We start from the raw sequence: 16,952 nt of genomic DNA, 5'->3' as shown, positions 1-16,952 counted from the left end.
CTTGAATAGAATGTAGTATTAGAATTTTGGTAAAATTCAATTAACTTTTGAATATATTATATTAAAAGACCAACGTCTAAAATATTTAAGAACTTCCGTCAAAAAAATATCTTTAAGAAATTATGGTATAAATCTCTATAAAATATGTATTTTGTATTTTTTTTTTATACAGCATATATTTTGTATTTCTAGTCCATCCAAAATTGTTCATAAAAAAAATGGTTCCAATGTGTTTTCCTTTAGTAAATTTGGTCCACGTTTTTAAAGGTTGTACACATGATGTTGTATAGAGTGGAAAAACAAAAAATGATTTATTTATATGGATCAAAACTTTATGTTAACAAGTTCCCTTGCACTTGTTAAGGATTTAAAAGAGAAAATAATTTATAAATTTTATGTAAATAAAGTTTCTTTTTGAAGTTTCAATGTGTTGAATATATAATTTAAAAAAAAAAAGTTTTTTCTTTTGACTTATAAACAAGTGCCCCAATGATACTTGTTAGTATTTTCCTTTAAAAATTCATCTTTCATTTTCATTCTCTTGACATATTGTCATGTTTAACTTATTTTAACATTGAGGACCACCTACACTAACGAAAAATATTTGAGGACCTTGTTTGAAAAGAATTTTTTTGGAGGGATTAAAAACCAATATTAGTACATTTATATACATTAAAATCTTATTTAACCTTGTTATTAATAACAATCGATGACATTTATGATCATTTTACAATTATCTACACAAAAACGTTTAGATGAGATGACACATGTCTCTTCTAGTTTAACTAAGGTCTTGAGTTCAAATCCAGCTTTAGACATGAAGCAGTGTTAAACCTAGTTTGCCGCCCAATTGAGTCTCACAATACTCGAAGGATTAGTCTCCACAGTTGTGCACACAGATGATATCCGATTTACACCTAAAAAATTTACAATTATCTTGTGTACAATTTTAGTTATATCCTTTAAGATGATAAAGTCAAACTTTTATCATTAAACTAACGCATCATAATCTTAGACTATAAATTTGAAAATCGTGCTTTATGAAAATAAATAGGAAATAATGCTCCTTAATAAGAATGAAAAGGGAGAAAGTAAAAGAAAGAATGTATCCCCTATCCTAATCTTGTGATGGAGACGAAAAGGGACCACCATGATGTGAATGGAGCTGCAACGTTGTGAGATCAGAGACGTTTGTTCATGATCTTATCCGATGAGGGAGCTTAGTGGGGCCTTCATGTCGTTCATCATAATATCACATTTTATACGAGGGACTATTGTGATGATTGAATCTAACCATACAGATATTATTGGAGTAAATATTCAATTACCCTCCGAAATTGTAAGTTTCATCAATTATCTTTTAACGTTAACAAAACTTCAATTACTCTCTTGAAATTGCACAACGTTAATCAATTTACCTATTCCGTCAAATTATTCTGTTAGCCAACATCACGTTTTGTAAATACCCCTGAAGTTTTGCACTTATGTGCAAAATGCCCCCGAACTTGAAAATTTATATTTATTTTTCTTATACTTGACTCAAAAGACTATTGTTTAATCTAAGAGATGTATTTATTCACTATTCATTTAATTCTTTCATATCTCAGTGATCTCAAAATAGTTGATGATGCCACGTGGTAATGAATTATATTGCTAAATGATAATAGTGTATATTGTCACTTGATATAATTTTCACAATCATATAAGTATTGCAGACTAAAACCATTAGAAACAATGTCATCTAATCATTGGTTAAAAATAAATTTCATCTAATCTATTTATAAAACAAAGCATATCAATTTAAATTTGTAGCTAAGCTGAAAAATATTATAATTATACATTTTTTACAAGAATATCAATCACTATGTTAATTGTTTGCCTTTAATATCTTTTGAGTCAAGTATAAGAAAAAAAATAAATAAATTTTCAAGTTCATGGGGCGTTTTGCACATAAGTGCAAAACTTCAAGGGAGTATTTGCAAAACGTGATGTTGACTAATAGAATAATTTGACGGATGAGGTAAATTGATTAACGCTATACAATTTTAGAGGATAATTGAAGTTTTGTTAACGTCAGAGGGGTAATTGCCGAAATTTACAATTTCAGAGGGTAATTACCTATTTACTCGATAGTATAGATACATGGTAATAAAGCATGAGTTTGTTTTAAAAAAAAAAAATCATTAATTTTTTCACTTTGTTCACTTTAGATGTCCCAAATTCTAGATTATTAATTATTAATGTTGGAAATCGGAGGAAATACGCGGCGTCTTGTCAATGGTTTTGTTCATGCAATGGAAAATGATTTTTAACCTATAGTAGTACAGTATATCATCATCCATTTGAAGACCAACAAGGGGTGTGGGGCATATGAAATGAGGACAAAATTAAGGGTTTCTCTGTCATTTGGTTGTGTTGCAATAATTTGTATGCCCCACTATGGTGTTTTGTAAATAAATAGACATATATCGGAATAATACATGACTTGTGGAGGTTGAAACGACTATGATCTGTATTTGTTTAATAGGGAAAAAAATGGATAGCACAATTATCAATCCTTGCGGTCCTTGCTTTGAGTCATCGAGGGATCTCAATAAGTAAAGTTGCTACCAAGTGGAGATTTTAATAGCCTAACAAGAATTGAGTATCTCTCTGTAAAGCCAGAGTTGAGTTAAGTTAACCATGATAAAACCGCAAATGATCCATTAATGCAACTTATCTAGTTGGTTTCATTTTTGAACGTATCAAAATTTATTCTAAAATAATATAATTGATTTTAAAATGTTTAGATGTTTTTTTAGTATAATTAATTCTAGGCTAAAATATGGTATTGGTCCCTTCAAAATAGGCCAGTTTTGGTTTTAGTCCCTGCAATTTTTTTTATAGTTTTTGGCCCCTGCAAAAATTTTTGTTTTTGGAAATAGTCCCTGACCCCAGTTATGTGATGATTTGTCACTTTTATAAATTAAAAAATAATTATTGTATCTGTTTTATTATTTTTTTTTAATTAAAAAATAATTATTGCTATATAAATTATAAAAAATAATATTCTTTTTATTAAGTAAGCACATATGCCACATATGCACAAAAGTGACAAATCATCACATAATTGGGGTCAGGGACTTTTTCCAAAAACAAAAATTTTGCAGGGACCAAAAACTATAAAAAAAAATTTGCAGGGACTAAAACCAAAACTGACCTATTTTTGCAGGGACCAAAAACTATAAAAAAAATTTTACAGGGACTAAAACCAAAACTGACCTATTTTTGTATGGACCAAAAACTATAAAAAAAAATTTGCAGGGACTAAAACCAAAACTGACCTATTTTGCAGGGACCAATACCATATTTTAGCCTTAATTCTAAAAGAAGAAACACCACCCAAAAAAAATTCTAAAAGAAGAAAGACAAACACAATAGTATTTGTCTTGACGTTAGTAATGCACAAAGTACATATATGAAATAAATATATGAGACCTTGATTTATTTTAATCTTTATAGGGATATTAAAACTACTGACGAAAAATATTGTAAAAAGTTTGAAGATTTTTTTAATAGAAACTAGTTACAAACCCGTGCTTCGCACGGGGTGAATTGCCTTTTTTCGAAAAAATTTGTTATAAAGGAATAGATTATTACAGGCAAACACAAATTTCTTAATATACTTAAAAGTAAACTGATTTGAAACATAGATATTACAGGCATATAAGAATATTGCATTTACCTTCAAATTGTTTATTTATCAGAATTTTATGGTTTTATATGATACAAAGAGTAATCTGGTATGAAGAGTGGATACTAATATAAACACAGAGTTTAGTAGATACTAATATAAACATAGTTATTTAGTAGATACTAATATAAACATAGTTATTTATAAGTACAACAAAGTGGATATTTACATGCATCATATTTGAGCACAACACACTTATTGTAGTAAGTTTTGATGTCAAACTTAATATATTACACCTAACCAAAAGCAGCCATGGCTGATGCAAAATCAAAAGCCATTATGCGAAGGATATAACAATATAGACCGCAGATCAAATAACTTCGCAAGATACAATGGCATATCTTCCAAAAAATACCCAAGGATGAAACTGGTCACTCCGTTTTAATTTCTTTGCCCAACTTGGCGGAAGAAAACTGTGTCAAGTTACAATCGGTAGATGCGATACTGTTACGATATTTTTCATCAGAAGAACGCTTTGCGGGGGTGCAGCTTCCAAACTGTTTCGAATCATTATCAGCACAAACAAAGAAAGATTGCTGTTGCAATGGGAATAAGGAAAAATCATACACAAAATAATTTCTAAGTGTCATTGAAGTAATAGTTTTCATATAGTGGTGTTGCTAAGATCATCAACAATGTGAATAATTAGTATCGAACATATAGGTGTAGGATAGGTTAGCAAACTTGTATCCTTAACATGACCACAGTAGAATTTTGACAAAAGTGAATAACTGCAATTTAGAAACTTTTGTAAATATAACTTGTATCCTCTATTATTGCTAATACGCAATATCCTTTAAGAATATAATGAAAACATCAATAAAATTGCAACCAAGATGATTGATGTTATGAAAGTTGGATCTAATGCTAATTGAACAATTTCCAGATAATAAGTTGCATCCTTTTCTAAAGTGTACAATTTTCTTTGGAAGATAAAGTAGGTAATGTCAACAGTCGATGAGAAGATCCATGAGACCATGACTGATATTCGGACACATTTATGATTTGGCATAAGCATATCAGTACATCAATAGCTAAATTTCTCATCAACAATTTAGATCATTTACTTTACCCTCCAAAGTGAATAGTTCACTTCCAAGGAGTTAAATCTGTATGATTAAGATCCTCACTTACATCCTTGGATAAGAGCCGCTCTGGTCCATGGCAGTTCAACTATCAAACTGCTTACATTCTTAACGTCACTAAATAAATCACATCCATTCACAACATGAGGAGCTAAAATTTAAATCTCATTTGAGAGAGATATCTGCATTATGTGTGTGGCATGTCTCGAGTAAGATTACATTCAGCAAGGAAACCTATGGAAGGCAAAATTAAAATAACATTAACTTTATTTCAATAATAACATGCATATCCTTAATTTGATTGGGGACATACTTTATTTGTATAATTTATTTCAAAAATAAAAATATTCCATTAACTAAATTGAAGTATTTATCTATCCAAAAAATAAATAAATTGAAGTATTTATGAGAATGTGAATCGCCCTAGGAGGTTGAGGGTTGAGAAAGAAAGATCAATATTACATCTGATAGAAAAGGAAGCAAAAAAGTCCCCATGAGCTTAGCTCATTTGGTAAGGGATAATGCACAATATGTGCAGGGGCCGGGGTTCGAACCCCGGACACCCCACATATTCATCTTACTGCAAAATAAGATGCATAGCCACAAAAAAAAAAAAAACAAAATATAATGGAATTGAAGTCATGTAATTATCATAAAACAATCTCTTAATATTCATTATTAAGTGAAATGATTAAATCCTTTATATTATTTTATAGAAGTATTTCCCTTTTTTATTTCCGTTGGTGTTAAGCATGTGCACAGTGCAAAACAGGTCAAGTTTGAACCTTGAATAATAGTAATAAATTAATACTTTAAAGATTGCAAGGCACTGCTGTCTTACCTCAACCTGTTGTTGCAGTGAGTGCACATAGTTTATTATCTCATCTAGCATTACTGCTTTGCCATTTATCTAATAAGAAAAGAAACCGAAGACATCAGAAAAATTAACAAATAAAGACAAAACTAAAAGAGATAGCAAATTAAGGAATCCTGGAAATGAGTCGGTATTTTGGGTTTTAAAAACACATCAAGGAGGAGTATATGCTATATCTGCGCCAAGGCCGCAAAAATATCTTGCGCATTAACAAACCTCACTCCAAAAAAAAAAAAACCAGAAATAAATATGTTGAAAATGTTGTAGGAGAATGCCACTAAATAGATTTTCCTGAATGTTGCTGGAAGAAAAAAAAAATTAGCAAATAATGGTAGTGTAAACGTGAGAAATGCGTAGAGATAACATACAAATCAATGAGTGGAAGCTCAGTCAGGTATGTGACTGGTCGAATAAATATGTTATGCTGCAGGAACCTGCAATAAGTACCACATTATAGATCAAATCAACATGACCCGTAATTTAGTAAAATCTTTTCTTAGTATAGGACGGAATGAAAATCAAATAAAGGAAACAGGATGAGGGGCGTATGAAAGAAGATACTTACAATCTACCAAGGTTTATCAAGGAACCAAATGAACTTGGCAGATCTCCAGCAAAATTATTATAAGAAAGGTCCCTGATGAAAAGAATAAATCATCCTATGTGAGTTGAAAGACTAAGATCTGTAAACAATAATTGAACACCTAAACTTTGATGCCTCACTTTTTCCTGATTCAGTCTAATTTCATTATGTAGTCTAATTGGAGTGCTTCTCACCAGCTGACAGAGCATTTCTTTTCTTATCCAAAACAGCATCCTTTTTTGGCTTCTGAATTCTAAACTATCCCATGTATTTCCGACAAAAAATGACGATTATGTGGGCTATTCTATCTGGCTATTCTAAGGATTCTTAACACAAACACAGTTAATGAATTAACCTTCAGAATCCTATCACTTGAAAGAAGCCAACAACGTTGACACAACGAAATACATAAAAGTATGAACCACAATTGTGCTACCAGTTGTAACCATCTAGAACAATAGTGTGTGTGTGTGTGTGTGTGTGTGTGTGTGTGTGTGTGTGTGTGTGTCACAGTTTCTAAAGCTAAATTAAAAATCTGCATAGTAAACTAACATAAGCAAAGAGCTGCTATATTGTTTGATTCTAATTAGCAACAGTTCTTATTTTGAAAAATTGAAAAGCCCATCCCTTATGCTTAATTAGGATAACAATGAAACTAATTGAATATAAGTTCTATGATTGCTCAGAAAGTGATTGAGCACACAGATTTGACAGAGGCCACTTGAATGAAATATCATCAAAGTGGAATTACTAAGACCGATGAGAGGTAGTTTTAGTCAAACTCGTAATTCTTTTCAAAAAATATAAACAAAGTTGTTGTATTCTTTATAATTCATTTCATAATCCAAACCTATAATTGTTTACCTGCAGATGACATTGGGTAATATGAAGGAATGACATGGATCATGAAACTCTCATTCTGGAGCAAACTCCCTGACACGAACATATTTTAACAAATCTTTCTCATAACCTGCCAAGTGAAAGACACAACCAGAACTATCACTTGGTTCACCAAGAAGAAATATAGGAGACCAACAGCCAATAAATATAAATCCTTCACTCAGACTACTAAGGCAATGCATGCAAGCTAGGTTTGATTCTGATAATAAAAATTGTGCTTACCTGACCAGTAAGAAGAGGAGTATCGGCTGCAAGTTTTGATGCAACAGGCCTCGGTGTACGTACAGGCCAACTCTGAAAATTGGTACACCATGTATATTAAGTTATAATGAAGGATAAGGAAGACCAATACTTCAATCAAGCAACTAAAAAAGGGGTGGCCACAAACCTGAGGCATGGTGAACTTCTTTTTGACACCTTGAAACTCAAGTTCCAACACAATGCAAAACTTTCCTCTCTTACCATGCTCAAGGCCACCAAGAAAAGCCACAATTTTTTTCATTAAAACGGGAAATATCTAAAGAAAATGATTAACAAAGTAAGATAAATTGACATTTGAAGTATGAGAAAAATATAAAAAGTTACTTTACAAAAAGAAAGAAAGTGGCTCAAGAGTGTTAGCACAAGCACTAAACCTTTCAATGAGAACTGTTATTACTCAAAAAAGTTGATGTCATGGCTGAAAATGCATCTGCTTCAAGTCTTCCCACAACAGAGAGGTAATCGTTTTTTCCCTTTAATATTTTCTACAAATCCAAAAGTATAACTTAGACCTGAACATGTGATATAATAAATTTGTGAAGGATAATTGACAGTTAACCTTAAAAATTTCATAAGCAAAGAGCTGGATGACTCTATAAGTTATGGCCCTAATACGTAGCGATGCAAACCTATGGTACGTTACCCTTCAAGTAACCTCGAATGCCTTCTTCATTCCCTATCATTGTTATTGCCTGCATATCTTTTTTGACAAAATATATATGTAATGTTTTGACAAATCATCAGATCCAAATCCATCTAATATGGGCAATAAATATCGAGTCAGATAGAAAGTTTCCAGCATGAGTTCAAATTTCCTATACACTTCAATCAACCAGTCAATAAGAATTGATCTCATCTTAGCATTTATATCTGGCTGTGAAACCATGTAATCATGCACACGAACATCATCCTGTGTCATTCATCAAAGTCAAAATATTAGAGAATGTAAAAAAAGTAGAGATATATATAGAGAAGAAACACAAAACAAAGCATAGAACATTACTTCAGAGAGTTTGTAATACTTGTAGATGTCATCAATATACTCAGTTGCAGTCAATTCATTATCCTTATAAGATGAATCAATGTTCTCAACCAAATCCTTGGGCACAACTCTACAAGTAGCCTGTGTTTGACAAATTATGTTCATTCTTATTCTTAGTCTACATTGCTTCTGAGCATGTTCCACCCTTGCTGCAGGAACAATGTTCTACAACAACAAAAAGAGTTCCATCAAAACAAATTTAGTGATACAATGTACTAAGGAAACACAACCTTTGAAAATGGAACAAAGTAAACATGATAACAGCAACAACAAATGTACCTTGTTCTTCTCGGCTGCGGCTTGAGCAAGAGCCTCTAACTGAGCCCTGCAACAACAATAAAAACAAATAAAATCAGGCAAATTATAAAGATATACAACATGTGGTAATGATTTAATTTCAATTATAAAGTTATGGAATCAGCACCTTGTGAGGCGTTTGGTGACATTAGCATTAGCACCAAGATCTGCCGGGTTGATCACAAGATTTTGGATATCTTGAAGTACTTTTCTGTTTCTTCCTTCAACCCCCATATTCCTTTGCTTATTCTCACCTAATTCCATTAACAAAAAGCATAAATCAGACATTATTTCACTGATCAAAAATTATAAATCACACCATAGCAGAAAAATGTACAACAAAGGTACCACCCGTGGATTCACTAAACATTTTCCAGATTATTACATAAACCCTAATACTTAACTAAACCACCCTCAGATTTCATTTCAAAATCTATGAAAATTTGATAGACCCATATACACAGAACAAATTAATCACAAAAAATTCAACGTGAGATGGAACTATACTTGTATACAATTCTTTATACAATTCTTGTATAAGGAACTATACTGTATTTGTGTAATAACCAGAAAATCAAATAAGCTCAAACTCTTATAGTTTTTGGATTCAGTGCAGGAAAAAAATTATGATACCTGTAAATGGCTTTTAAGATGTTCCAAAGTGAGTCCTGGAATCTCCATCACCCTCATCAAACGCTTTGGTGTTGCCTCTGCCACATATGCATAGTATGAAAAATACATTAAAAATTTAGATTCATCAACCAAATTCATTAAAAATCAATCAAACTTTCAAGTCTACACAAAGAAAACTTATCATCAACAAACCCAGAAAATCACTAATTTAAACCTGACCAACATACACATAAAACTTATCACCTGTTCAGCCCACAAATAAAAAACTTTTCATATCATAAATTGGTAACACAAAGTAATTTATAGCTGAAAAATTGATTTATTATATGCTTACATAGAAAAAAGTAATTTACCTTCAATTATGATTCTGCTAGCAGAAACTTTTACCCTTGCCAATTCCCACTCTAGTGTCCTCTCTCCTCCTGAAAATTTATGCTAAAACCATGTTACTGTATAGATAAACCAGTAGATACAAAAGTCATGCAAAAGTTAGTCCAAAATGCAAGTGGTCATAACATTATTAGCATATGCCTACTTGCAACTCAGAAATCTGTCACTGGATAACACCTCTTTTCTTTTTCACTGTGCATTTCAACATTTCTTTATCAAGACAATCTATTGAAATAAACAATTACAACATCAATATTTTGAGCCTACCATTTTTACATTCAATTTAAATATAAATTTACATAGAACATACCTTATGGGATGAAATTATCATAGATTAAAATCTAGAAGTGTCCTGGAAAAAAAATCAGTAAACAACTTAAAAACTAAAACTAATTAACTGAAAATAAATTAAAAAAATTGTAGCTAAACCTGTTTTTGATCAAAGATTAACAACAATTAAAATCAACAACTATCTTCTCCAGCCCTCTTCATACCTACACAATCAAAATCACAAGATCAAATAAAAAACATCAATTAAATCAACAACATTAACAACATAATTAACAATTTCATTAACAATAACAAAAACACAGAAACCCAATTAAACAAAACTCACCATAAATCAGAATTGAGTGTGTGAAATAACAAAAACACAAAAACCCAATCAAACAAAACTCACCATAAATCAGAATTGAGTGGGTGAAATGAAGAATTAGAACTTGTTAGATCATTAGATTAGGCTGAAGATTACAAAATCATATTTGCATGTGTGAAATTTGATGGAAAGGAGAGAAGAGAAGTGAGGCCGTGTTTGAGAAGAGAGAAGGAGAAGAACACGTTTTTGTTTTTTTAGAGAGAGAAGGGAAAGAAATCTGTTTTGTAGTGAGAGAAAGTTGGTGGAGAAATGAGAGAAAGAAGGAAATTTAGCATATATATAGGGGAACACTCCCCCAATTACTAAATGACGAAAATACCCCTTCTGAGGGCAAAATTGTAAAATCAACGGACATTTATTTTCTTATTTAGTTTAGTAGACTAATAACAAGACCCTTCCCTTTTTCTTCCGTTTTTTTTTTTTTTAACTTTTTGCAAACGAGTGGTTTTGCATTTATATATATATATATAGGGTCTGCTAATTTACACCTACCTAAAAACACTAAGGTGTAAATTAGCAAGCTACATTTACTTATATTTTACTAAGACACTCTTTTGTTTCTATTCTAATTAAATTTAAATAGAATGACAATAACTATCTTAAGGAAGATCCTTAAAAAAAGAAACAAAAAAGACAATGATATGCTTAATGTACAAAACATATAATAGAGACAAACTTTTAAGGAAACAATATTTGGAATGATGAAAATGGGTGTAAATTAGTGAGGTGGGTATAAACAATTTGATGATATTTATAAAAATGAGTGTATATAATCAAGTGAGTGTAGGTTGCTAACTTACACCTTAGTATTTATAGGTGGGTGTAGTTTGCTAATTTACACTTTAGTGCTTTTTAGATGGATGTAAATTAGCAGCCCCATATATATATATAATTGACTAGAATTCATTTCTGATGCACTTGTGTTGGTATATACATCATGATCATACTATTTATTAAGTTTCAATATAGTGTAATGAAGATGGATATATAAACCAACAAGGCACATGCAGAAACACGTAGCACACACCCGTATCTATCTTGATCTTGAAATATATACTATAGAAATAGAAATTTACAAACAGCTCACTATACCTAAATCTTGTTTCCTTTCTTTCATGTGAACCACAGAAATTATTACACTCCCTCCCAATCTCTCGCTGTATCTATACAAATATATATAAACTATATGAACCAACCTGAAAGGTTTTGCCCATTCTGCATATTTATATCTTATCTGTTTGATTGCATATCTATGCTATCTGCTAACCACATATTCACTGCCTTCTTGATTGATGCCAACCTACATTCATCAGAAGTTACGCATATGTACATATGACATGTTTGTTACAGATTTGAGTAGAAAACAAAAATATGGGTTGCTAACTTAATCCCACCTAAAAACATGAAGGACTAAGTTAGCAAGCCTACTCCCACGTACTTTTTACTAAAAACTCCTTTGTCTCTATTATAAACACTAGTTTAGTGACGAGCATTACTGTAATTTAATTTTTATTGGTTGTTTTTTTTGGAAACATCGTTTTTTTTTTAACGCTGCTTGCTGTCTTTTCCATAACTTCAATTCAACCCTCCAACTGCAACAAGGATATATACTTGTGTTTTAATTTTCTTTGTGTTTCGTATACCCAGAAACCACTCTTGCAAATCACAATTAATCCTCTCAATCGATTTAGTATGTTATCTCAAACAATTTAATTGAGTTTTTTTTTTGTCACGATGTATAATCTTTCTTAACAAAGAACAAGTCTACCTGAGTGGAAAATTTGTTTAATTCTAAGGAAACATTTCTGGTCAAAATGATAATATTTCTCCAACCAAAAAAAAAATCTGGAAACTTGGAGTGGAAAAAAAAACAAGTTTGCAAAGTCCCCAATAACAAGGCGAAGTCGGGGATGAAACGGGTGCAAAAACAAATTTGGTTAAGCTTGAAACATTTACCCCCTAAAAATAGGAAATTAATTAATTGTCTTTTAAACAAGTAAATTACCACATTGCCCTTTAATTTAAGTTAGTTTAAAAAGAAAGACTTGGGGTTTTTGGTCATAAACAAGTGGGAGTAGGGTTACTAACTTACTCCTTCATGTTTTTAGTGTGTGTGTGTGTGTGTGTGTGTGTGTATATGGGTTATGTTACAAGCCACCCTTTGGTGGTGTCTTTTATCAAGTCACACCTTAAGGTGTGATTTTCACTTTTTAGTTATAACTTTGATAAAAGACACCTTCCTAAAAGTAAGTTGGTGTCTTTTCGCAAATGCTCATAGAGTAACTTGATAAAAGACACCTTCATAAAAGGTGTCTTCTATCATAACCCTATATATATATATATATATATATGTATATATATATATATATATATATATATGTATACATATATATATACATATGTATATACATATATATATATACATATGTATATACATATATATATGGGGGCTGTTAACTTGCACCCACCTAAAAACACTAAGGTGCAAGTTAACAAGCTGCACCTACTAGTTATTTACCAAAATACTCCCTCCGTTTCAAAATGAGTGTCGCTTTAGGCTTTGGCACACAGATTAAGAAATAGAATGAAATAATCATTGGATATAACGTTTTTACTAAACTGCCCTTACTTTATAAGAAAAAGACAAAATTAAAGTTGCATTGAAAATTGTGTGAGAGAAAAGTTGGAGAGGGTAAAGTTGGAAGAAAAAAATTAAAGTTGTATTGGAAATGTAAAGCGACATTCATTTTGAAACAAATTTTTTTGGCTAAAGCGACACTCATTTTGAAACGGAGGGAGTACATATTTATAACCCTTGAAACCTATTTTAAGTAGAAGGGTAGATTTGTCATTATATTATTAAATTAATAAAAATAATTTCACACGGAGAACACGCATCGCAGGTTTGTACCATCATTCTTACTCCATCTCCTTGTCATCTTCTTTCTTTCTTTTTTCTCTGTTTTTTTTTTGTCAAGTCTTTCTTTCTTTCTTATTCGTCCTTAGTAATATTAATATTAATTTATGTTAACACCATTTCAACAACATACCCTATACTTATATAAACGTTCCATTTAAATGTTCATTAAAAAAAATTCTACGATTAGTGCCCTTAACAAAATACTGTGATTAGTATTTTTATTTTAAGCATATGATTAGTGTTTCTTGCTAACCAAAGAAATATTATAAATAAAAATCAAAGAAATGGTTACGTCAATGGTTTTTTCGAAAAAAAAAATGTAAACCAACTAGTAACTATTTTTTCTTTTTTTGAAAGAACAACAAGTGAGTATGTGTGCCAGGTTTCACGGGTTTTGCAAGCGTAAAAACAGGATTCCGTTATGTGTGTTTTTTTATTTGGAAAATAAAGTGAATTTGACAATAATACCCTTTAAATTTAGATGACATAAAATAAAGAAATTTGGTTTTTTAGTAAAATACAAGTGGGTGCAGCTTGTTAACTTGCACCTTAGTGTTTTTAGGTGGGTGCAAGTTAACAGCCCCCTATATATATATATATATATATATATATATATATATATATATATAGGGTGTATCAAATAAGAGGACTAGTTATAATGAGAGATGAGAGGAGTTAATTTGGATCGTTGGATCTAAATCAACGCTTCAGATTAAATTGCTCTTTAAAAGAGGTGATGTACTGCGAACCTCCGCTTTTCCTCTTCTCCACTTTGTCATTCTCTCTCACCAGTAATTTCCACTCTTTCTGTGTTCCTTAGAAAAGGCTTACGCTCAGGCTTAACAATCAAATTAATCCACAATCAAATTTAAAAAATTCAACTTTCCGATTGTAACAAAAAGAGATCCAATTCATATTCTTTTAGATTTGTTATCTTCCTCCTGGGCTCCTACACTTCTATCTCCCTACATCATCCATACTTCTCCCCTGTGTAACAGTTGTTCCTCAAGAATAAAAATTCCTTTTGCTCTCAATTTCACTTGTCAAATGAATGTTGATTTTTATACCTTTAATTCAAATTATTGTTTTCAATACACGTTAGGGATTTCTGCAATTGTACTTAATATAAATTAGAGGTTTTTTGCAATCATGCATCAAGGATAAACAAGTAGAGAATATATTTAAGCAATTTGATGGTTTAGAATTGAATTCGATGGTAAGAAAAATTGGGGCACAAAACAAAAAATTAATTTTAGGTTAAAAATTCCAGAATTGTATAGACAAAATATATGAAATTAAAGTATAAAGATGTGGATTTAAACTATATATGCCTTTGTAGGTAGAAACGGTTGTGGTATTGAAGAAGAAGAAGTTGCAGAGCATAAAGGCACATACGACGGCACTTTCGGCTGAGGGGAGAACGAAAGAGTCAGGGAAGGCGGAACATAAAGGAAGTTGAAAGGATAACGTACAACATGATTTTGAATGAGAAAATTAATCACAACCATTAAACTTAATCCAAGGGTTCTTATTCAATCCTCTCATCCTCTCATTATAACTACTCCTCCCATTTGATACACCCTCTAATGAGAGGAGTAGTTATAATGAGAGGATGAGAGGATTGAATAAGAACCCTTGGATTAAGTTTAATGGTTGTGATTAATTTTCTCATTCAAAATCATGTTGTACGTTATCCCTTCAACTTCCTTTCTGTTCTGCCTTCCCTGACTCTTTCGTTCTCCCCTCAGCCGAAAGTGCCGTCGTATGTGCCTTTATGCTCTGCAACTTCTTCTTCTTCTTCAATACCACAACCGTTTCTACCTACAAAGGCATATATAGTTTAAATCCACATCTTTATACTTTAATTTCATATATTTTGTCTATACAATTCTGGAATTTTTAACCTAAAATTAATTTTTTGCTTCGTGCCCCAATTTTTCTTACCATCGAATTCAATTCTAAACCATCAAATTGCTTAAATATATTCTCTACTTGTTTATTCTTGATGCATGATTGCAAAAAACCTCTAATTTATATTAAGTACAATTGCAGAAATCCCTAACGTGTATTGAAAACAATAATTTGAATTAAAGGTATAAAAATCGACATTCATTTGGCAAGTGAAATTGAGAGCAAAAGGAATTTTTATTCTTGAGGAACAACTGTTACACAGGGGAGAAGTATGGATGATGTAGGGAGATAGAAGTGTAGGAGCCCAAGAGGAAGATAACAAATCTAAAAGAATATGAATTGGATCTCTTTTTGTCACAATCGGAAAGTTGAATTTTTTAAATTTGATTGTGGATTAATTTGATTGTTAAGCCTGAGCGTAAGCCTTTTCTAAGGAACACAGAAAGAGTGGAAATTACTGCTGAGAGAGAATGACAAAGTGGAGAAGAGGAAAAGCGGAGGTCTGCAGTACATCACCTCTTTTAAAGAGCAATTTAATCTGAAGCGTTGATTTAGATCCAACGATCCAAATTAACTCCTCTCATCTCTCATTATAACTACTCCTCTTATTTGATACACCCTATATATATATATATATATATATATATATATATATATATATATATATATATATATATACACACACACATACATACATACATACATACATACATACATACATACATACATACATACATAAAAAAAAATTGTCCCTATTAAATAATATATTGCATCTATCGTTTCCCGTCTTTATACGATGTCAAAGATATATATATATTATAAACACAACAAAATATATCAAGCAAAACTCGAGTCTATACAACAAAATGAATAAAGGCATGAAAAAGACAACAAGGATAATGAAAAATGGGAAATTAACAAACCCCAGTAAGGTATACGCCTATACCATACAAAACTCAGGCTAATCACAACATGGAAGGCATAAGTAGACTCAACTGAGGAGAGCAAAAATCAAACCATAAATTACCGATCAAGCGCATACCTATCCCAGTCAATACGACAATCCACCATCGGCTCAAACACTTAATTGGTTTCACCATTCACTTAATTGCTAAGCAACCGGTTGTATGAGGAGAATTTTTCCCGTTCAACTAATTGTTCGCCAGTCATTGTCTTCCAAAGGAAATTGATTCATTTTGGAACTTCTAAGTTGACCACACAATCAAATGTCACACCAATGCAAAGACACATGCAACCTTACCCTAGCCCCAAACCCAAGAATCCCCAAAACAAGAAACAAACCTAACAAATCAAAATACATCACTAACTCCCACCTTAACCACCTAAAAATACTATACCACACCCAAAGGGTGAATTCATAGGTGATCACCATCAAATGACGAGACGAATCCATAGAAAAGCCACGAAATACACAAGAGGCATCACTAGATCACTCAACAACAACCCTACAACGGAAAAGATTTTGGCGGGTATGGACCCTTTCCTAGAGTAACTTTCAGGAGAAGATGGTGACCTTAGGAATGGCCCAACTTTTCCAAACCTCACCTAGGAAGCTTTCAAACTTCACAAACTCAACATGTTAGAAACAAGATTGATCAAGGGTCAGATCCCTTTGAGAATTTCCCTCCAAAGATTGACCAAGGTACT

General features: G+C 31.6%; 1 protein-coding gene across 30 annotated transcripts; it reads right to left on the bottom strand.

Annotated features, from left to right (window-relative positions):
• Nucleotides 1-3,815: 3,815 nt before the first annotated feature.
• On the bottom strand, nucleotides 3,816-10,704 carry LOC146943912 (cyclin-B1-4-like). Of its 30 annotated transcripts, none has more exons than XM_085742219.1 (19): nucleotides 10,478-10,704; nucleotides 10,228-10,292; nucleotides 10,109-10,150; nucleotides 9,944-10,023; nucleotides 9,762-9,830; nucleotides 9,409-9,485; nucleotides 8,903-9,029; nucleotides 8,758-8,803; nucleotides 8,440-8,643; nucleotides 7,996-8,346; nucleotides 7,811-7,921; nucleotides 7,564-7,692; nucleotides 7,398-7,469; nucleotides 7,140-7,245; nucleotides 6,258-6,329; nucleotides 6,061-6,126; nucleotides 5,660-5,728; nucleotides 4,868-5,052; nucleotides 3,816-4,269 (listed from the first exon to the last, which is right to left on the bottom strand). In XM_085742219.1, the coding sequence occupies exons 7-10, from the start codon at nucleotides 9,007-9,009 to the stop codon at nucleotides 8,122-8,124; spliced, it is 582 nt and encodes a 193-aa protein (XP_085598345.1). In that variant the 5' UTR covers nucleotides 9,010-9,029; nucleotides 9,409-9,485; nucleotides 9,762-9,830; nucleotides 9,944-10,023; nucleotides 10,109-10,150; nucleotides 10,228-10,292; nucleotides 10,478-10,704; the 3' UTR covers nucleotides 3,816-4,269; nucleotides 4,868-5,052; nucleotides 5,660-5,728; nucleotides 6,061-6,126; nucleotides 6,258-6,329; nucleotides 7,140-7,245; nucleotides 7,398-7,469; nucleotides 7,564-7,692; nucleotides 7,811-7,921; nucleotides 7,996-8,121. The 30 variants fall into 30 exon arrangements, with proteins under 30 accessions (XP_085598345.1, XP_085598344.1, XP_085598352.1 ...); XM_085742218.1 differs by having other exon boundaries at nucleotides 3,816-4,230; XM_085742226.1 differs by having other exon boundaries at nucleotides 4,868-5,000.
• Between the last annotated feature and the right edge of the window lie 6,248 nt (nucleotides 10,705-16,952).

This window comes from Medicago sativa, chromosome 2 (genome assembly GCF_051527215.1).
Source record: "Medicago sativa cultivar Bolivia chromosome 2, Bolivia_mono, whole genome shotgun sequence".
In the NCBI taxonomy this organism is placed as follows: Eukaryota; Viridiplantae; Streptophyta; class Magnoliopsida; order Fabales; family Fabaceae; genus Medicago; species Medicago sativa.
This window is presented reverse-complemented; position numbering and strand designations above follow the sequence as displayed.

Bases quoted from the DNA above. Each gene is read 5' to 3' on its own strand.
- LOC146943912 (XM_085742219.1), bottom strand. From the start codon at position 9,009: ATGGGGGTTGAAGGAAGAAACAGAAAAGTACTTCAAGATATCCAAAAT. The intron at 8,804-8,902 runs GTGCTGATTCCA...TTGTTGTTGCAG, and splicing joins GTCACCAAACGCCTCACAAG to GGCTCAGTTAGAGGCTCTTG. The intron at 8,347-8,439 runs GTAATGTTCTAT...TGAATGACACAG, and splicing joins AGTATTACAAACTCTCTGAA to GATGATGTTCGTGTGCATGA.